Source organism: Rhinatrema bivittatum, chromosome 16 (assembly GCF_901001135.1).
Source record: "Rhinatrema bivittatum chromosome 16, aRhiBiv1.1, whole genome shotgun sequence".
NCBI classification, from domain to species: Eukaryota; Metazoa; Chordata; class Amphibia; order Gymnophiona; family Rhinatrematidae; genus Rhinatrema; species Rhinatrema bivittatum.
In genome coordinates this window covers 31,276,867-31,299,821 of record NC_042630.1, presented here as the reverse complement: position 1 = coordinate 31,299,821, position 22,955 = coordinate 31,276,867, and the positions used below count along the sequence as shown (strand labels likewise).

At 44.0% G+C, this 22,955-nt stretch overlaps 1 protein-coding gene across 2 annotated transcripts in view; it reads right to left on the bottom strand.

The window, feature by feature from the left end:
- Positions 1–22,955, bottom strand: part of OTUD7B (OTU deubiquitinase 7B) — a 99,012-nt gene that overhangs the window by 25,524 nt on the left and 50,533 nt on the right. For both annotated transcript variants that reach the window (XM_029581082.1, XM_029581083.1), the window contains 2 exons: positions 18,361–18,531; positions 8,574–8,789 (listed from right to left, as the gene is read on the bottom strand). In XM_029581082.1, coding sequence (XP_029436942.1) covers positions 8,574–8,789; positions 18,361–18,531 — 387 coding nt within the window. The remainder of the gene's footprint in view (positions 1–8,573; positions 8,790–18,360; positions 18,532–22,955) is intronic.

The window sequence follows — 22,955 nt, the reverse complement described above, 5'->3', positions numbered from 1 at the left end:
ATGACTGACCCCAGAATCTGAAGAGTTTGTCTGCCACCGATTTATGTAGAGACCACTTGTATGGATGAATATTCTGCTGAGCCAATCTGCTAGGGTGTTTGATATTCCCAGGTGGCTTACAGGACAGCTCAATTCTGGCTGCCCAAGTCCTGATCTTGTCCTAGTAGTGGGGTCATAATCCCATTCCTCCTTGCTTAATAGACATAAAACATGGCCACTTGATTGTCTGTCTGAACCAGGACACTTTTGGAGTCACTCACTTAAACAGTAATGAATATTTATGGCAAATCAGGAGATTCCTCCTGTGGAATTTGAGGTGGAACAGAGTGATCCCTCACCTCTGACTGACTAGACTCCATTGCAACAAAGAGTGGATTTCAAGAAAAAGTTAAAAACCTACCTATTTCTCCGACCCAGCCACTTAATTCTTAAAAACTTAAGTAATCACAGGCATGTTGAGACTATTTTTAATCTTTATTATCTATCATTAGTATTGTATTAGGTTTAATTTATATTTTTATTTTGTTTTTACCATTATGTATGTATTCTCTGTAAACTGTTTTGACCAGCAGATTTAAGGTGAGATGTGTAGAATTGTGTTGGTAGAGCAGTCTAAAGAACTGGATGCTTCAATGAAGCAGAATGCTTAGATGACTGATCGCTTTGACAGATGCTGTTCCAATCGTGTCGAGGAATCCAGAATAGTGCATCGAAGTTGCAATGGAAGTGTCAACTGCATCAGTGCTGCACTGTGCCATTTGGCATCATGACCTGAAAGGAGGGAATCAGGTGCATCAGTAAGTCAAAAGAGTCGAAGCTTCTGAATGCATTGGAGTATGCAGCTTGGTCCTCGGTGCATCAAACGTGCACCAGTTCGGCAATGTTTGAGCGGCTGGCATGGAATACTGCGATGCATCATGTGCTGAGTGCACTGGTGCGCCAGTATACCATGTGTTGGTACACAGAGGAATGTTTTCGCATCTTGATACATCATGCGCTGAAAATGATCAAATCAACACCACTGTGCTGATGCACTATGTTTAGAGTGCTCGTGCTTCAATGCTGGTTCCAACAACTAATGGTGCTTTTTTTTTTTTGACACCAGGCAGCTGACTCCATGGCTTTGGTCTCCACCAGTATGAGAGTCTGAGGAACTGCTGCTGAACTCTTTTCCTGGCGAGGCAGACAATGCTGCACTACGGAATGAGGATATCTAACTAGATAAACGACGCTTGACCGACGTGCCGCAAATGCGCAGTAGAGAGCAGCTCTACTGCGCATGTGCGGGCGAGCACGTCTGTCTTACGCAGCGTCAAAAAAAAAACATGGCGGCAGCAGCAGCGGGCGGCGGTAGCGGGCGGCGGCAGTGGCCAGTAGCGAGGGAGGAGAGAGAGAGAGGGAGGGACGGACTGAGTGGGAGGGAGTGACTGAGTGAGTGGGACTGAGAGGGAGGGAGGGAGTGGGACTGAGAGGGAGGGAGGGAGAGAGGGAGAGTGGGGGGAGGGAGTGAGTGAGACTGAGTGGGAGGGAGGGACTGAGAGAAAGGAGAGGGAGGGTGGGGAGGAGTAGGTGAGTGTGAGGGAGGGACGTAGGGGGTGGTGAAGAGTGAGGGGAGAGACAGTGGGATGTAGCCCATTTTAACGGGCTTAATGGCTTGTAAGAACATAAGAACATTCCATACTGGGTCAGACCAAGGGTCCATCAAGCCCAGCATCCTGTTTCCAACAGTGGCCAATCCAGGCTACAAGTACCTGGGCAACTACCCAAAAAGTAAGTATATCCCATGCTACTGATGCTAGTAATAGCGGTGGCTATTTTCTAAGTCAACTTGATAAATAGCAGGTAATTGACTTCTCCTCCAAGAACTTATCCAATCCTTTTTTAAACCCAGCTACACTAACTACATCCCCTGACAATAAATTCCAGAGTTTAATTGTGCACTGAGTGAAAAAGAATTTTCTCAGATTAGTTTTAAATGTGCCACAAGCTAACTTCATGGAGTGCTTCCTAGTCCTTAGAGATTTGGTGTACCCTGGAGTGATGAGTTCGGGAACATCTGTCCACAGGTATAACTAACACTGCTGTTGGTGATGCTCCGGGCAGAGGCAAAGGTTTGTGATGGACATAACCAACAATGAGCGGCTTCAAGTGGTGTGCTTGAGGAAAGGTACTTCTCTGTGACATTTTGGGAAGGCAATGAGAAACTTCTTACTATTTATTTATTTTTTTTTAGTAGCACTGAAAAGTGCTTTTGTGGGGCTGCTGAAGCAGCAAGGCAACTAAGTGAAAATAGTTCTGAAAAAAGAATCCCATTTAAAAGATTCTGTGAAAATTTTTTAGAAGAGAGAATATATGTCCGAGCACATGCTCAGACAAAAAATAACCATGAAGGCTCAAGAGGCAACAAGTTCATTTGGTGTCGCCAGATGATGTCACTCACAAGTAATGGTTAATTAGCCTGCTTAAATAGACAAAAAAACCCCCAAAACAAACCTTCCAAAAAGAGTGCCAGGTAATACAGGCACCCAATAAAGCAAAAGGATACTGTACAGAATTAGAATATTTTTGGAGTGCTAACAGTAAAAACCAAAGTGAATCTGTGCAGCTAGAATAGTTTTGAAATGGAGGTCACATTGTCCATTTCATTTTGAATGTAGTTATCACACTAGAGGAACAGAACTGCTGCCAAACTGGGTCAGACCAAAACATCCAGCTAGCCCACAGTTGGTTTCTAGCAAAAAGAAGAGTAAGACACAGCAGGTGTGGAGCTGCTACAAATGAATGTCTCATACAAGCACAGACTGGCACGGGATCTACAAAACTGCCAGACAGGCTTTGTTATTAACATTACAAATTAAGTAACATAGTAAATGATGGTTTATCCGGTCTGCCCAGTAAGTTGCTTATGGTTGTAACTGCTGCTTTATGCAGGTTACCCCCATGCCTTCTGTTAAGGAGAACTTAGAAAAACTAGCTTCCAATAGCAGTCCTCAGTGTAACGCGTCTATTTAAAAGGTCATGTGTTTATCCTGCATAGAGTAGCCTAGTGGTTAGAGTAGCGAGCCAAGATCCAAATCTCAGTGCCGCTCCTTGTCACTTTACCCTCCAATGCCTCAGGTACAAACGTAGGCTCTGATATACTAAAGCTTTTCTCTCATTCCGCGTCTTGGGGAAAAAGATTTAGTAAATGAGGCCCTCAGATTGTGAGCCCTCTGGGGACAGGGAAATACCTCCAGTACTGCAATGTAATCCACTTTGAAGTGTGGAAAAGCAGAAAAATAAACTTAAACCCCCACAACCTTCAGCATTCCTCAGATTTCTGGAGGTCTCTCTCTCAAACTCCCAGGTTCACGAAGCGGTTAAGAATGAAAATGTGGCTGGAGCTGATTAACGACACGCAGAATCGCCAAGGGGAAGAGGACTGTAACTCAATGCTAGCAGTAAAATTCCTGATAGCAGGGAAAGAATCCACTTTTGCTGGAAAGTGTTTAGTACACAACTCCAAGGAACAATAACTCCACTCAGAAAAGCAAGCTATTTCCACTCAGTACTGGCAATCCATCACCAGAGAGACTTGTGCCAGAGGAGAACTGAGAGAGAAGCTAAGTTACTTCCTGATGCCTAGAAAAGAAAAGGAACACAGAGTGCAGAGTGATCCTTCTCATTACTGTCATTTACGTGCCTCTCTCTTTTTTTTTTAAATAAAACTTCACCAGCACAAATTGCCTCTTACAATATCTACGCATTTACCTGTCTGGACACATTTAAATGCCACACGTATTCCAAGAACTAGAAGTAACAAGCTGCTTGTGTATGGTTAACAGGAGCAAAATGTTCTTTGTTGGCAGAGCACAAAATGACTCAAACCACCATCCACTTTCCATGGGGTGGCATTCTTTTAAAGACCTTTTGGATCATATTTGCATTTTTGACTATTTGTTCTTTTTTCACTGCTGAATTCCCACACGTTCATACAGGCAAGAGATATGGGGACATAACCCCAACCTTTTGACTGTATAGCTGTCAATGTCAGATGATGTTTCGCTTTATCTGTGCCATGCCAATACTGGACTAGGAGGTCACACCTTAGCAAAGCATTTTTATTATAAAATACATTTTTTTAATCCAAGACAGATCTAGTGTCAGATCTGAATTACTGAAAATAAGAGTCTAGCACTATTGGTAAAGGAAATGTAAATATACAATTTTTTTTCCAAGAATGCCCAGCTAGAACTTTTCATGAGCATTTAAACGTTTAAGAACAAAAACATTATAGCATTATTTGCTAGCTAACAAACAGGTCGATACAGTAACATTGAGTTAAAGATTCCCCGTCTGTAACGTGCTGGGAGCGCACAATACAGACGAGTAAGGCCATTCAGCGATACAGTCTCCAGTTTCACGCGTCCTTAGCACTTCCTAAACCCTTTCCGCACCCAGCATGTAAATGAACGAAAAAGCTGTATAATGAAGGAATTAGCTATTCCACTGCGATACTGTAACGGGCGCTAATATTATCTCCTCCGTAACCCGCTGTTCTGCCGCGGCCTTAACCTGCTAGTTTACCGCCTCCCCCTAGTAGGAGTTAGTGTAGTGTAGTGTAAAAACATTGCTTACCCGCCCTGGTCCCGTCCGGTCCCCTCCTCCCGAAGCAAAAAAAAAACAAACGAAAAAGTAGCAAGGCTCGGGCCTGCTATGGTAAGTGTAAAAAACAAAAAACCTGTGTGTTATATAAAAAAAATGTTAAATACCTGTCGGAGGGCCGTGGGTCCAGGCGGCCGGTGGGCGGCGGGCAGCCATCAGCGGCATCCGGTACCCTTCTCCCGATTTTGCACGGGCGGGTCGGCAGCGGGGGGGGGGGGGCGGGCAGCCATCAGCGGCATCCGGTAGTCCCTTCTCCCGATTTCGCACGGGCGGGTCGGCAGCGGGAGGGGGGGCGGCGGCAGCAGGATCCGGGAGCGGCAGCAGGATCCTGCTGCCGCAACCCATTGTGCAATTGGCCGCTGAAGACGTGACGTCACGACGTTTGGCGTCACGGGGTGTGACGTCACGTCTTCAGCGGCCAATTGCACGCTTTTCCCGTGCAGGCGGCCATCTTTATTTTGCCACCTACCTGCCTGATCGAACACGCTGGATCCTGCTGCCGCTGCCCCCCGGACCCCGCTGCTGCCTACCCGCCGCTCCCGGATCCTGCTGCCGACCCCCCCCCCCGCTGCCGACCCGCCCGTGCAAAATCGGGAGAAGGGACTACCGGATGCCGCTGATGGCAGCCCGCCGCTCACCGGCCGCCTGGAACCATGGCCCTCCGACAGGTATTTAACATTTTTTTTATATAACACACAGGTTTTTTGTTTTTTACACTTTTTTACACTTCCTGGTGCCTGTCATTTCAAATGTCATTTGAAATGACAGGTACCAGCGCACCCAGGTTACTGTATAGGCGCTGTTACAGCGCCTATACAGTACAATGGGTTGCGCGGGCATAACCCTTCCCTAACGCTTCACAGCCGCGGCATGCATTTGCATGCGATTAGAGGAGAGTATCGGGGAGTTAGTGAAGAGAACTGTGGGTGCGGGGAGGAAGGGTGCGCCTGACACTGCCGCACTGTTTTTACCGCGGCCTTACTGTATCGAGCCGAAAATTGTTTAAAAGAAAAAATAGCTTTCACTTTATGCAATACTGCTACAGTAAAATGTAAGCTCTGAATTTTCTGTATGTGGTGAAATGGGAATTCCTATGCCTGTTTCAATTCCTTATTTGCCCTGGGATCTTTTGTTTCCCCAGAGAGAACTCCTTTCCCTTTTCAAACTCTTGAACAAACCTGTAGGTGACATCCCAATTGCTGTAGTGTCCTGCAGATACTGGTGGCCAGGACTGAAAGGGTTAAACCTGCTGCCTTCATCCAAAACCAGGCTTGGATGACTTTTTCCCCAACCCACATTCTACAATATTATTGGTTAGGAAACCAGTGTCCTAACTAGTTACACCTATTTATCCCAAAAGCAGCTGAAAATCTTCAGTATTGACCAATGATCACAACTGATCATATCTGTATCAGGCCTCTGTCACATTTTTTAAACAGAGTAGCCTGTGGGGAAAAGAAAAGTAGTACCAGAACTTCCCCAAACACTTGCTAGTTAACACTACTTAATCAAGGTTTACTTTATTTGTATAATCTCTTTTCCTTTGTAGATTGTACTTTTCATATTTACTGTTTCCCCTTTTTCTTAATAATCTTTAGTTTATTAGTCCTGTGTCTGATCAGTGAACTACAGTCTGTGTCATTTTTGAGAACTGTGTGACCACTGGGTTTTGTGTGTGTAGGTGTGTGTGTGGGGGGGGAGGGGGGAGGAATTTGCAGAATCTCTAGGAACCGTCAAGGGATAGACCTCTGGGGCAGAGTACTTACACAGAAGCAGGCGAAGCTTAAGCAGCATTTGGCAGGACTCTCTGAATGACCAGGTAGGTAATCTTGAGTGGCATGTTAGAGGTAGTGCCAAAGGCATTACGGGTGTGAATCGTGTGATCAATCGTCTTAACGATCGATTTTGGCAGGGGGGGGGGGGGGGGGAAATCTTGTCTTTTTTTTTTTTTTTTTAAATCGTTAAAAATCGTAAATCGGGGGAGGGCGGGAAAACCGGCACACCAAAAAAACCCTAAAACCCACCCCGAACCTTTAAAACAAATCCCCCATCCTACCGAACCCCCCCAAAATGTTTTAAATTACCTGGGGTCCAGTGGGGAGGTCCCGACGCGATCTCCCTCTCTCTGGCCACGACTGCGTTAAGAGAAATGGCGCCGGTGGCCCTTTGCCCTTATGTGATAGGGCAAAGGTAGCGCCGGCGCCATTTTGGTTCCTGGCTCCCGACGTCACGCATGCAGGAGATCACCCCCGGACCCCCGCTGGACCCCCAGGGACTTTTGGCCAGCTTGGGGGGGCCTCCTGACCCCCACAAGACTTGCCAAAAGTCCAGCAGGTGTCCAGGAGCGACCTGCAAGCGGGCCGTATCGCCAATCTTCAAAATGGCGCCGGCGCTACCTTTGCCCTCACTATGTCATACGGGCAACCGTATGACATAGTGAGGGCAAAGGTAGCGCCGTGGCCATAGAGCTGGAGATCGCGTCGGGACCCCCCCACTGGACCCCAGGTAATTTAAAATATTTTGGTGGGGTTCGGGAGGGTGGGGGATTTGTTTTAAAGGTTCGGGGTGGGTTTTAGGGTTTTTTTGGTGTGCCGGTTTTCCTGCGCCCTATTTAACGATACAATACAAATGCCCCTGACGATAAATCGGGGGCATTTGTATTGTATCGTGCACTCTAACGATTTTGGACGATTTTAAAATTATCTGATGATAATTTTAATCGTTCAAAAACGATTCACATCCCTAAAAGGCATTATATTATAGTATATCATGCCAGCCAAAAAAAAAATGTGCTGTAACTTATCTAGTAGAACTTTTCCACTCCAGCTGCTGTAACAGGGCTTGGGCTATTCCAGTATTCTGTACAATTTCAAGACTTATGTTCTTTGGTACACAAACCTTACATCTGACAAATAAAAGCTGCCCAATTTTGAACTTACAATGGAACTGGCTTGGTTTTCCTATCTTCCATTAATGATTCATCTATGTCATCCCATCAGTGATATATTGGCCAAGAGGCTACTTTTCAGCTGTAGACAGTCATATCTGTACAGCCCTGATCCACATAATGCCTGCTAGGTGCCAGTCTAATAGAGAAGGTCATTAAAGCCAGAGGCCATCTACAATGTCTTTACTCAATTCAAGCCAATCCTGGAGCTTTTCATTGTGGGGAAAAAAAAGGCAGTTAGCCATTTATTAATACAATAAGCCATCAGTGTGAAAATATATTCAATGGTACAACCTGCTTTGTTTGAACTCAATGCTCATAAATCTGAAGATGTCCCCCTTGGAACAAAAGGATTAAACAAACTGCACTGCTTCTCCTGAAGTGTCCTATTGAGAAGCATTTCATCCTGCCTGAGCTTTTAGCATCAGTCAATTAGTAGATAACTCTGATGTCTCCTTCCTCATAGCTTTGCTACATATGCACTTCTACTACCCTACCTTCTTTTTCCCAAGCCTGAAATCTGGCCATAATTTTTAATGACACAGGTAGAGCGTATTTGGACACTTAAACTTGTCTGAACATGTACAATTTCATCAGAAAAATACGGAACAAAAAATATGTTCAGACAAGTCAGTATAAAGCTTCTCTTGATCATTAGGGAAAACAAAAAAACTTTTTATATTCTATTTTAGGGGTATCTAAGAGATATGGTTTTATATATATTAAAGTTATATCTGCTACATTTTTGTGATTAGAATGCTTTTTAAAAGGCAACTTCTATGCAAACCATTATGTTGAATAAGATTCCAAAATAAAATTAAAAAGGAGGGACGATATGTTGGTCCTCACTGGCTACAAAATTTTCAGGAGTGATAATTACTACATTGTTGTGTGACCAACCAAATTCTAAAACCGACCTTTCCAGGAAGAGCACATTTAATATTTATTGGTTTAAAAAACACAAAAACCCATGACAACTCACCAGCCTGTTCCAATGCCACAAGCATAGACTGTTCTATAAGATCTCGTTCAATGAAGCTGCGAAAATCGTCTCTGTACACAGTCAGGTCAGGTAACTGGAAAGTGCAAATGGGAGTCTCCAGTAAGTGTTCACTGCTGCCATTGCTGGAGACATGGGAGCGTGCCAACGATACAATGGTAGAGCTGGCATGGGAGATTCCTCTGGAGAGACGTTTCTCTGAAAAGTCACAAGTAATATTATATACATACACACAGCTGAAACCCGCAAAACTTTTGCTGTCAAATTCATTTGAAATTTTATAGACTGCACATCTCGGCCAAAGCAAAAAGGTTTACAGGAAATACAAACTAATATGAAAAATACAGAACAATACATCCGTAACAGTAAGAATTACAGGAAATACCTTCATGATATTAAAAATAAATAAAACATAATAGGCAGCCAAGTTTGACTATTTGGTAGTTAATCCTGTCATTACAGAATCTTCTGGGAACAAAAAGGTTTTTATCACTTTACGAAACTTAAGATAATTAGTCTCAGCTCCGATAGTGATTGGCAATATCTGGACTATAATCATGCATCCATCTAAAAACTATAGAAGCTGTTTAAACTGGATTTGTTCATGCACAGATAACCAATGAAGTGCCGCTAATAAAGGCCTAGCACTCTCATAACTGCCTCTCTCAAAAAGCAATCTTGCGGCAGTCTTTTGTATAACTTGCAACTTCTTAATAGTTATCTTTGGGATTTCCCAACAAAAAACTTAACATAGTGGCTGACACCACTATATGCACCTTAAATGGCATTTAATATCTTTATTGCAATGATACTTCAGCAGATACAGGATTTCTAGTTCTTTTCACCAGACTTTAACAGAATCAAATCTTCAGGGAAGGATTCAGATTGTAAAGGGAGGGAGCTGTTCCTTCCTCAGATCCAGTCCTGCTCCCCCCTTGCCCTAGTCCTCTCTCAACTTCCATCCTTCTCTTACTTGCCAATCCCCGATACCCTCTCTAATACACACCTAAACCCCTGGCATCAATCCCCACTCTTGCTCACACACATTGAACCAATTCCCTCTAACTCCTTGCTCTCTCACCCCTAGCCAATCCCTTAAGTTTCCCCATAGCTGATCACTTCTTACACTTCCCCAACCACTGCAAATCCTCTCTCAGCCTCTTCAATGCCTGCTCCTGCTATCCAGCAGCCATGGCCATGCAGTTGTTAGGATGCCTACAATCACCCCTATCCCATGCTACCCAAGCACAAAGGTGGGCAAAACCATGGTCCTCCCCCCAACTGCCAATGCTGCTACCAAAATCCTAAGCCCTCCATCCCCAGTGCTGAAGCACTTCATGAAGCCAGCCTTTGCTGCTGCAACGGTCTGACCTGCTTCCCCAGCAATGAGGCCTGCCTCGGCATTACTCCTCTCCCTGCCATACACTACTAGCATTCTGCCTTTGATGCAGCTCACTCTGGTGCGACCCCATTCCACATGTGCACGTATATTAAGAACGACAAACAAAAAAACTTTCAAGTATTTATTTAAAATATATATTTCCTTCCCATCCACCATTCTTGGCAAGTTACAAACTACATCATAAAATCAACATAAAACCAGTCACAATATTAGAGCAAAAATCTGAAGAAGAGACTTGGCTTGACTAACAATCAAGCCTGTCCTATTAAAGAATGAAAGTACACCAAAAAAAAAAAAGCCCCCACTATGTAAACTCAACCGGGAAACACAATGTAGACAACCACAAAGTTCTCCCAGTCAATATATATATTTTTTTTTTTTTTAAAGACCAACATCTAATGAGAAGAAAACTTTGTATATATGTAGACCAGCTTAAATGTAATATTATAGGCTGGATCAACTTTAATGGTACAAATTAATATTTCCTAATACTATTATGTTTTTAGTTGCAAAATGGAAAAATTATAAATCAAATAACCAGAGATTATAAAAAAAAAATCTGAGTCACATCTATGTCAAGAAGATCCAATGTCACAAAAGAATCAGCTTTTCTTAAAAAAAAAAACCCAAAACAAAAAACCATGTACGTTGATCCCGCAGATCGACATGGTGCAATATTTGAAGCCAGGTGTGTGACTGGCAGCACAGAAAGTCAAGACTGAGGAGAAAATGGAGCATCATGGGGGAAAATGCGTGCAGACGCCCAGAGCCAAAGCTCTGCCTAGAGGCCGCCAGAGGACATCCCAGACAACATGGCTAATTCAGCCCTATCGATGGGAAATACATACAGAATATAAGGAAAAAAAAAAGTGTGTAAGAAAAGCTCTCATTTACTGTATGTCTTCCACCAGAAAATATGAGCTAATTACTGCAATGGCAAACTAAATATTTGAGGGTAAGAAAAGCCTTTGACAAACACAAAGATGCTATGAAACCTCTGAGGAAACAAACATTACACTTTGTTCTAAACTAATGCCTTTAGGCATTGAAAAATATATTTGGGGATTTTGCGGTATATAAGATTTTAAAATAAATTTTGTAATCAGAGACTTTTTGAAGCTGATCTTATATGCGTTTGACCTATGATAATCTTGTACATCTTTTTGGGTGGCCATTTATTTTTGACCAGGGAAAATGATTAATAAATGTTTTAAATAAAATAAATACAAATACTATTTAGTTCTGCTCCTCATAACTACACTACAGAATGGATATTTACTGAAAAACTAAGCTGTTTAACTGTAACAGTTTGTGGGAAACAGAGCGGTGTTTCCCAGGCTGGAGGCACAAAGCCACACAGACGCCAACCTTTTCTAATGCAGTTTTGACTTTATTTAATACACAACACAGCACAACACTGGACTGCCTACCTTAGCAGAATTTGGTTACATATACAGGGCTGTAGACTACCTTCTGTCTGGAAAGTATCAATCACTCCTGGTTTGGCCAGGATAAATTGACATAAGTTGCCTCTCCTGGAGATGTGGGGGCCTTCTGAACCCAGCTGGGCTTACACTCTTATGCTCCCCAGCTGGTCCCGCCCTCTGGCCTCTCCCCTGCCCCACAGGTTCCACCCACAGCTCTCCCCCTCTGTGGGATTTAAGATGGACCAGGCCTCAAGCCTGGTCCTACACATTCAAGATGGAAAATGGGGTCAGTCTGCTACAAACACCCCCCGCCCCCCGTCTCAGCTTGGACCCATTGGTTCAAGTGTTATTATGCCCCCTCTAGGGGAGTACCACACCCCCTCCAACTGCCTCCCACTAGTTAGGCTTGGGGGTTCTAGGGTCAGACTCATCCCACACCTTAGGGTTACTCCAGATGACGGTGTTAGTACCACCCACTGCAGCCCTCACCCAGTGTATCCCCCCCCCAGTCATTTATCCGATTCCATCTGTAGCTCTAGTTTCCATTTCCACCCTAGTGGGACTCCTTGGACTGGCTGTGGGTACTCTTCACTCATCTCATCTCTGTGGCAACTTGTGCCTCCTTCTGCACTGCCATGACCTGCAACCTCTGGCAATTCCATTGTGGTGCCATTCATTAGCTCCTCAGCAGCTCCTCATTGAGGTCTCCACTCTCCTTTTCTTATGTGACTGCCTGTATACCTTTCCTTCTGGGCTCTCCACAGCAGTGCCTCCATCTGGCTTCTCTGTATTCTCTCTCGCTAGGGACTCCATGGCCTCTACGGACTCTTAAATTGGCCCCATGGCAGCGTCGCTTTCAGGGTCATCGATATTGCTTCTCACAGGCCATTTGGTACTGCCCCCTTCTGGGAAGTCCCTGTTGCCTTCTCCAGGGCTCTTTTCAATATTCGGGCAACTTATAGGGTCTTCCTTGGGACCTCCTATAGCACCAACCTCAGGCTTCTTGCTGCTGCATTCCTGGCTCTCTGAGAAACCTCTTTCATGGGTCTCTGAAGGCCCTCTCTTTTTAAGCCACTCCTTAAGCTCCTCTGAGCTCTCTGGAAATACAGTTTTTTTGCACTGCCCTCTGCTGTGCCCTTTCTGTATTCCTAGTGGTTTCTTCAGGCTGTTGCCACAACTCTGCCAGCTTGCTGGACATCTGACAAATTGTGTAACTCCCTCTCCTTTTGGGTCACATTTTGCTGCAGCCTCCTGTACTTCAGCGATCAGCTGTAGCCATTTAATTCTGCCTTCCTCTCTCTGGCCATCTATGGCATGTGGGAGTGGCTTTGCTGGCCCTTCCATCTGCCAGACCTCCAGTCTCAGGTTCTCCCTCTCAGCTGGCTTTTGAGACTTGAACTCCCACTATGCAGAAGTACATGGTTACTCTTCTTTGAAGCACACTGACTTCTCTTCCTTCTTTTACTTGTATTGCAGTACACCTACTGGATCCAGACCAGGTTTTTGGTAGTACTGCCCAGGTCTTTAAACTTGCTGGCTTCCACACTTGCTAGCAATTGCACTTTCATTCTGGGCCACACCCTACTCCAGCCACATAAAAAAGTAAAAAAAAAAAATGTGCAAAGAGAAAAAAAAGAAGCAGAACAAAAAACCCTGCCTCACCAGCACCGACAATCCCCTTGGTCTGTAAAGAAAAACTTTACCTGCCTGCAGGCCCCACAGACCCCTCTCTGGTTTAAAGGCAGTTTTCACTTTGAGCCAAAAAGCCTCCAACTTTCAGTGTTCTGAAACCCAAGCAGCACTGTTTTTTTCTGTCCAAGCCCCCCTTCCTTAGGCAAGGCTAGACAATTTTTTTTAATCATGCAGGCTGCCTTATTTCAGGGTGCTCCCAGAGCCACATCCTTTTCTCTGCAGTGTTACTTTGCCTCCAACTTTTTTGGAAGGCCAAACAAAACTTCATATAGTGCTCCCTTGGAGAGTAGGGTTTTTCTTTATGCCCAGGATAGAAAAAAAAATAAATTCCTACTTCTAATACCATATGTCAGAAACTGAGTGGTGTTTCCCAGGCTGGAGGCACAAAACCACATGGACTCCAGCCTTTTCTAACACAGTTTTTACTTTATTTAGCAAACAGCACAATACTGGACTGCCTCCCCTCAGCAGTATTCAGTTTCATACAGGATTGTAGGCTGCCTTCCCTTGGACAGTGTAAAATCCCTCTCTGGTCTGGTCAGGATAGATTTATAGGAGCTGCCGCTCCTGGAGACTGGGGACCTCCTGAACCCAGCTAGGATTACTCTCTTATGCTTCCCAGTTGGTCCTGCTCTCAGGCCTCTCCCCTGCCCTGCAGGGTCATGCTCTCTGTGGGATTTTAGATAGACCAGGCCTCTAACCTGGTCCTGCATATACAACATGGGGTCAATCCACTACACAAGTGTTCTCTGTATCAGCAGGATAATGAGCCACACAAGGCGGGGAGGGGGGGTTGTCATTTAATGGCATGGATGCAGAGAATCTCTCCGAGTTCAGAAAATCCTCCGAGCACATGCAGATGTTCTTGCACAGCTGCCACCACACGAGCCATCTCAGTGTTATTTAGGTTTAAACTAACTCCAACAGGGGAGAGGAGAAGGTATGTGTGTGGAGACCACCCATTACAGATAACTTGGTTCTCTCTTCTGGCAAGTAGGATGATCAGCCACACAAATGGGATTTCCTTCTAACAAAAAAAAAAAAATAAAAAATTAAAGAAAAAAGTCTATGCCAATGAGTGAGGCAGCATTTTTGTGGGACAAAGCCCCCTTTTCAGTTTCTCTCCTCTTTTCCTTTTAAAAAATAAAAGATCTAAAACAATCAATCAAAATAGGCCTAGGCGGTTGGAGGATTCTGACCCTCAAAACGACCATGGAAAAGACTAAATAAACTGTCACATTAGGAACCCATAATGAGATGTAAAATGTATGGAAAGAAGTACCAATCTGCAGCTTTGCACAGCTGATCACAGATGGGCAACCAAAACCACCATGGCGCCAACATGAACCTGGACATCTCCATCCCATATTAGACTTGCTTGGACGTAATAGGAGGAGATGCAATCTGCTATCAAATTAGAAAGGATTCATCTGGCTACAGCAATCCCAGGCCTGTGAGTCAAACCAAACAAGACATTGGGTGGACCTTAAGGGCTTGAATTAGTTCCAGGTAGAAGGCAAGGGCTCTCTTACAATCCAAACTGTTAGATGTGTTCATCTGGGTCAGTACGGGCCTTGGGGAAAAAACATAAGGTGGTGGATGTGAGATACCAGCTTTGGCAATAATTTAGAATGGCAGTGCACACTCACCCTATTAAGATAAAAGTATGATGAAAACGTCACTAAGGCCTGAAGCTCACCAATCCTGCATGATGAAGTGACTGCCACCAAAAATATGATCAGCAACGTGAGGTACATGAGCTCAGAGTTCAAAGGCTCAAACAGGCTTTCATCAGCTAAGGTCTCAAGCCTTGGAGGGTGGTTTGATGGAAGGCTATTTAAAATTAATTTGTAGCCTCTGTCAAATCATTACTGCAGGTCTTCAGTTTATAAGCGTATGCTGACAAATATACTGGAGAAAAATAATTTTGATCTTTGCGATACTGACAAATGGTTAAGAGACAATAGGTTCTGTTTGAATCATTCCCAAATAGAGATGTTATGGCTTTGTAGATCAACAATATCATGCCCCAGTCTGCTACGGAAAGAGGTGGTTACATTTTGGAAGTCATTTGACGCTATATTCTCATATTAGTAGTATTATAAAGGGTTGGGTTTATCTGTTTATGGAACTTACATTTTTATCTAGTTATCTTTTTCTGGATATTACAGTGGTCTATGCTATTAATATGCTTGGACTACTGTAAGTACTCTGTGTGGGTTGCCAAAACAATCAACTGTATGGGCTTTAGGTAATTCAAAACTCAGCAGTGAGGCTGGTATTGCTGACCGTATTTCACTTGTGTTTAGAATCTTACACTGGCTCCTAGTTCAAAGGATAAATTTAAAATCCTTTTTATGGCCTTTAAAGCATTGCATGATTTATCTTCTAGTTGTGTAGATATGACCTTTGCGAGTGCTTCATTCTTCTCAAAGTTTACTATTGTCAGTCCCGGGTTGGAGTTTAGATTATCTGAAACCAAGACATTTTCTTGTCCAGAGTCTCACTGGAACTCTATCCCTCTATTTAGAGGGAAAGATTGCAACAGAGCCTTCCCGTTTTTTTTTTTAATCTTTTGGATAAAAAGTCATTTGGCTGCCATGTTTGACCACTTGAATGCACGGATATAAAGGTTAAAAATAAACACAAAAATTAGATAAGGTGACCTCTTTATTGGTCTAAATAGCTTAATACATTTTTTGACAAGCTTTCAGGAGCTAATACTCTTCTTCAGGTCAGGATTCAAATGAGCAAAAGATGACAATTACTAGAAAATAGAAAGTAGTGTGACTCATAAAAGGGTGAAGAGGCAAGGAGTTTTTATGGATAATCAGAAAGTAACAGGCAGCATAATTTTATGGCTCACAACAGGATACGAAACCTAGGTCTTTGTCAAGTCCTTTTTTTTTTTTATATCAGTTACAAAGTGTCTGATCATGCTGACATCAAAAGTCTTGCATTCTTGGATTGTTTTAAAATTTTCCTTCAATTATTCTGATCATAAAAAGGTCACTGATGTAGTGGTATGATTCCATAAACGGCACAAAATGAGAGACAGGCCAAATATTAAAGGCAAGAGTCAATTCACACGGACACAAGACCACAGGGAAGACCAGGCAGACACCTCCGTGGGGATCTAACATCAGCAGCAGCAACAAGAGGGCAGAGCGTTATCATGCCCTATTTGATTTACAGCATGTGGATTTAGCAAAAAGCATGCGCTGTAGTGCATGAGTGGGAAGGAGGGAGGGGTACCCACCTGGCCGAAAGGAGACCCAGAACCTTTAATAAACCTTGTGCAGGACTGACAGGATAAACTGGAATTCTAACTGAAAAATAGTTCCTTGAGGCTAGCGAATGAGACATTCAGTATAAGCAGCAAAATGGACAAAAATCGCAGCTCAGGACGTTTTCTTGTACTGCCCCACAACTGTGGAACACAAAACATTGTTGCTTTTAAGCAATGATTCAAGAGCTGGGTTTTTAGACAGACCTATGCAGACTGACACTACTATACAGATAAATCAAAGAGAATCTAGTTAAAGCTGCTAGTATATGGAAAAATGTTTGAATTACTATAATTGCACTAGGCTAGGCAGGCATGAGAGATTCATGGGTAGAGGAAGATGGGCTAGGCTACAAGCTGTTTTTACTATTGATGCAGAATGGGACAATGATGAAATGCTTATGAAGTGAGAGACTTTTTCCAAATAACTCAGACTATTAAGTATGGTTTGGATATGATTTGTTTTATCTTCCGTACCAAGTTTTGAACATTTTGACAGTGAAGCGTGAAATAAATTAACTATTTAAATAACTATATTACAGAAGCAAGTGCTTGCCTTGTGGACTTAGCCTGTGCAAGAGGAAAGACAGTGGAGGCAGTGGCCCCCAAAAAGTGGAAGCCACTCTGCCGGCAGATTTGGAAGGTTGTGGTCTGAGAGAAAGGAGAGGGCAAAGGACAGCATGCCAGGGTCCACTTGGGAAGGGGGAAAGAGCATGCTGGAGGATCAGTGGGACAAGCGTACTTAGCAGCTAAAGTGCAAAATATTAGTTGGTGAAGTAACGAGTTTCAGCGACTAATATATTTTCCACGCCTAGCCACCAGCATATTCAAGATGTAGAACAAATTAGAAAACATCGTAACATGCACATCAGTTAAAATAGCAGACATGGTCAGTCAGCCATGGAAAAGGCTTCAGCAGGAAAATCAGCGTCAATCTGTTCTTTCTCCATTGAAGGAACACAGGTTACAGTACAGCCCACAGTTCAGACTGTATAGCCACAAATGCACTGTGGCGTGACCTTAATTACTACCTAACAGATATTAGCACAAATATGCCTTTGATTTTTTAAGACAGTCTACACCCTGACAACTGAGGATCATGTAAGCAATACAATTTCTAGTCACATTTTTTAAGCTGGTATCTTTAAAGTCACTTTCCCTCATTCTTGAGTGGCACAGCAAAGCTTGTAGTCTCATTTTTCAAACAGTACTAGACATGAAATCTCTTTGGTTACTATAATATGAGCACCGTCCAGGACCAGCTTCTTCTGTGCCCAGGACAGATATAATGCCTCCTCATCCCCCGACTAGCACTGTGCCAGTTGCTGCTGTCTCCTTAGACACTGGAGGCAGCACAGCTCTTCCTCTGGTAGCGGCAGATCCTCACCCCCACAGTTTCCTGTGCAGCAGCAGCATCCCTTCTCTGGCTTCCTCCTAACTCTCATCCCACCAGCATCCCCCCCTCACCACACACTTTCTCCCTCTCTGCCCAGCATCCCTACCCTCATTCCCTCCCTCTTTCTTTGTCCCCAGCCTGACAGTATCTTTTCCTCTTCCCCCTGGAGCCCAGCATGCTGAAAATCTCCATGCTGCGGTGGCAGCAATAGGAGACAGAATCAATACGAGTCTGTCAGCATGCGCTTGCAGGCCCTGTGGTGGCCTACCTCCTCCTCCTGAACAGGCTTCCTACTGCTAAGGAAACCCATGCCCTAGACAGGGCTGCTATAGGCACTGTCAACACAGCAGCTCACAGGCCCTGCACTGATTTGTCTCCTATTCCTGCCACTGGGAGTGTGTGATGACCTCCTCTTCTGTTTGCTGCCACCACCACTGCCACCTGGTAGCTCCAAGGTAAAAAGTGCTTTTAATACATTTTAATTAAGAAGATATTTATAAAACTCACTCTAGGAAGCTTAGCACCCTAACTGAAGTGTTGAAGCCTTTGGATTTGCAATGTCCTACCTTGCACAATATCATCTTGCCGCTGCAGTGCCGGTCGCATGGGTCGTGTCGTCTCTTTTTCAGGGAGTTTGAAGCTACACCCCTCATTCAAAGAATGGGGCAGGTTCCCAGCATTCATGTGTCTGAGCTGTTCAAAGTCACTTAGTGCTGCACTTAGATCCCAGTTCTTGCCTAGGATGAGACATATTGGTCAAAATCAGATTGTAAAGGGGAGTAAAAAAAAAAAAAAAAATACATACAAAAGCAAGTATGGCTTTAAAGGGCTGCGCCCTCTGAGGAAATCGTGCCATGCCTTTCCATGTATCCACAGAGAGACAAACAGCGTAACTGGAACATGCACGTTATCAAGCGTACTGAAAGGCTTCACAGCATTTACCAGAAAAGGCAGCTTCATTTGCAATTTTTATGTTATTTTGCCTGAGAATTTCAATGTTGGAACAAAAGATGTCAGTGGAAAAATCAATGGAAAAGTAGTTTTTCCACAGATTTATTTTTGTTCTAACTTAGAAATTCTCAGGCAAAAATCAAAAACTGAAAATGAAGGTTCCTTCAGATATAGTCTTGCATTGCATACTTGATCTGCCAATTTCAGGTGAACATGACTGCTGCTTTCTATTCACTTAAATCCAAATCATTTTATCCCATTCTCATGGCTCTTGGAATAAAACAAAAAAACTTGAATAATTTGGTGGGCTTCACTAAGTATCAGAGAGTTGAAAAATCCCTTCACATCCTATTAAACACACATGTCTGTATTTAAAATGTCTTATCTACTGCCTTCTGGTCCTAACACTAATCAAAGAGGTGTACAAACAAAATCTGTAAAATCCTATAATGAAGCAAATTATTAAATTCAGCAATCAAAATAAAAATAGTTAATAAAGCAAAACAAATCAAGAAGCAAAATAAAAGGTTTTAATATTTAAACTACGTGCCTTGGCAAAACCCCAAACATGGACCTTATAAATCACTTTATTTTGGCACCATCATCTGTAGCTCAATCTGCATGAACACGATGAAACCAGCAGAGCTCCCAAAAGAAACAAAAGAAGTACAATTACATCTTACCTGTTAATTTTCTTTCCTCAAGTCCTGACAGACCAGGGTGGGATTTATCCCCCTACCAACAGATGAGGTAGACTTCCAGGCCTCTTCCCTGAGGTACCCTCCTATATAGGTTGGTTCAACAGGGAAACAGATTCTTGACCAAGCTGGTTCTCAACACCTTTTCATCCCCCTTCACCCTCTATTCCTACTGTTTTTTTTGGGGGGGGGGGGGGTTTTGGCTACTTCCAATACTACAAAAAAAAAAAAAAAATTGCACCAGACGCTCTTGCTCGGGGGGATCCTGCCTGGGCAGGCAGGTCTCCTGCTCCCCCTTTTCCCCTCAGGTATTTATCTTTGCTTACCTTACACAAAGAAGAAATGGGGCCACACAAAAACAAAGTTTATTAAGCCTATCAATGGCCTGAATAGAGAAAAAAAAAATAAAAGTTAAGGAGAAGGAACAGCTATACCCTTGCCCACTGCCCTGAGAGACTGTAATACCACCATCAATTATAGGCTTCCCTAGGTCTTAAATCAACTGAAGAAATATTCATGCTTCTTGACATTTTCTCTGATCCTTCCCCCCCCCTTGGTAGTACCACTTGGGGTGGGATTCTGAACTGGTCTGTCAGGACTAGAAGAAAATTAGCAGGTAAGATCTAATTTACCATCCTCTTCGTCCTGCCAGACCACTGTGGGATGTACCTGAGCTGTAATCCTGGGTGGGAAAGTCCTCTGGCTGCTTCCAGTACTCCCATCACAAATTTTGTAGCCCCCTCTCTCCTGGAGATTTGCAACCTATAATGCTTTGTAAATGTGTGTCTGAGGCCTACAACTCTGCCCTGCAAATGTCAATGGGTGCTACCGATTGACATTCTACCCAAGAGGACACTTGTGTGCTCTTAGATTTTGCGGCACCTCCTTACTGTTCAAAATGGGCCGGATTTTAAATGCCCTGCGCGCTGGCGCGTCTATTTTGCATAGGCTGCCGGCGTGCGCAGAGCCCCGGGACGCGCGTAAGTCCCGGGGCGTTCTGTAAATGACTCAGCGTTTCGGGGGCGTGACGTGGCGGTCCGGGGGCGTGGTCGAGGCCTCCGGACCAGCCCCCGGGTCGGGTGATGGCACGCCAGCAGCCCGCTGGTGCGCACAGATTTACGTCTGCTTTCAGCAGGCGTAAATCTACCAACAAAGGTAAGGGGGGGGTGGGGGGAGGGCGAAGGAAAGTTCCCTCCGAGGCCGCTCCGAAATCGAAGCGGCCTCAGAGGGAACAGGCAGCGCGCGCTGGGCTCGGCGCGCGCAGGTTGCACAAATGTGCACCCCGACCCTGGATTTTATAGGCTACGCGCGTATCTTATAAAATCCAGCGTACTTTTGTTCGCGCTCGCACAAAATTATAAAGTCTACCCATATGTATACTGAGGCAATGGCCTCCTTGATCCATCTTGCAATAGAGGTCTTAGATGCTGCCTCTCCTTTTCATTTGCCTGTGTGTGGAACAAATAGCCTGCAGCTTTTAAATATTTCAAGAGGCTTCTTCTGATGTCCAGAAGGTGCAGATCCTTCCCCTTATCAATGTAATTGTTTTTCTAAAGGGAAATCCAGACAACTTTGGGGAGGGAAGGAGGGGACTGGCCTAATAATTACCTTTTCTTTGAAAAAGGAGAGATATGGTTCCCAGCATGACAGGTTTGGATCTCTGGTATTCTCACTGCGGAGCATATTATCACCAAAAAGGCTGTCTTCCTAGTTAAGTCTCTTAATGATTTTATTGAGAGGCTCATAAGAGGCCTTAGCTAATGCCCTTAAGGCCAAAGTTCAAGTCCCATTAAAGGTTTTTGTTTCGCTCCCCTTAGGAAGCGGACAACGCCCGGGAGTAAAGGAATGGAAGAGTCATTAACCTGTTCCCTGTAGCATGTGACAGCTGCCACTTGGACTCCGAGAACTTACTACCAGGCCCTTACCTAGGCCATCCTATAGGAATTGCAGTATCAGTGCTTTATATACTGTATTTTTCGCTCCATAAGATGCATTTTTTTCCCCCAAAAGTGTGTGTGGGGGGGGGGGGGGGGGGGAATGTATGTGCGTCTTATGGAGCGAATATAAAAAAAAACAAAACAAACCCCCCCCCCCCTCCCAAGACCTGCCAAAAGTCCCTGGTGATCCAGGAGCGATCTCCTGGGCTCGGGCCGTCGGCTGCCAGTAATCAAAATGGCGCCAACAGCCCTTTGCCCTTACCATATCACTGGGGCTGACCAATGGCAGCGGTAGCCCCTTGTTCTAAGCAGGATCTTCAATGGTTGCCGCCACTGACCCAAGCACTTGCAGGAAGGTTCTTGCTCTGGGCTCCTTGGTGGATAGTGGCATCTCCACCTGCTGCTGTAGCTAGACTCTTCCAGCAGGGACACTGTCCCTTTGTGTTGAAGAGAGCTCCCAGATGTTTGAGTGTCTGGGCAATATGACTTTTGAGCTTATTCACCATCCATCCTAGCTTCTCCAGCTACTGTACATAAGTTGCCATACTAATTCAGACCAAGGATCCATCAAGCCCAGCATACTGTTTCCAACAGTGGCCAATCCAGGATACAAGTACCCAACTATTAAATAGATCCCATGCTACTAATGCCAGTAATAAGCAGTGGCTTTTCTAAATCAATGACTAATAGTTTATGAACTTCCCCAAGAACTTGTCCAAACCTTTTTTAAAATCAGATAAGCTAACTGCCATAACCACATCCTCTAGCAATGAATTGCAGAGCTTAAATTATACATGGACTGAAAAGGCACATTTAAAACACATTGAAGAAAATTCTATTTGCTAACTTCATGGCATACCCTAGTCCTTGTATTATCTAAAAGAGTAACGGATTTACATTTACCCATTCTAGTCCTCATGATTTTATAGACTTCCATCATATCCCTCAACAGTCTCTTCTCCATGCTGAACAGCCCTAACCTTTTTAGACTTTTCATCCCCTTTATCATTTTGGTTGCCCTTCTCTGTACCTTCTGCGGTGCATCAATATCTTTTTTGAGATGCAGCGATCAAAATTTAACACAGTACTCAAGATGTAGTCTCAGTATGGAGCAATTATGACATTCTCCATTATCTTCCTAATAATTCTTAACATTGCTTTTTTAATTGCTGCAGCACACTGAGCCGATTATTTCAATGTATTGTCCATTATACCACCTAGATCTTTTTCCAGAGTGGTAACTCGTAACTTGAAACCAAACATCGTGTAACTACAGCAAGGGTTATTTTTCCGTATATGATTCACCTTGCACTTGTCCACATTAAGTTTCATCTGCCATTTGGTCACCCAAACTTCCATTCTCAAAAGGTCCTCCTGCAATTCATCGTTATCTGCCTGTGATTGGACTACTCACATCACTTGTGATGCTCCTTTATAAATATTAAAAAGCACTAGTCCAAGTACAGATCCACTGCAAGGGTTCCCTCCTGCCATGCATCTGCTCTTATTAGCCAGTTGTCCAGACAGGGGTGGACTTTGATCCCTTCTTTGAGTAAGGTGGCTGCTACCACTATC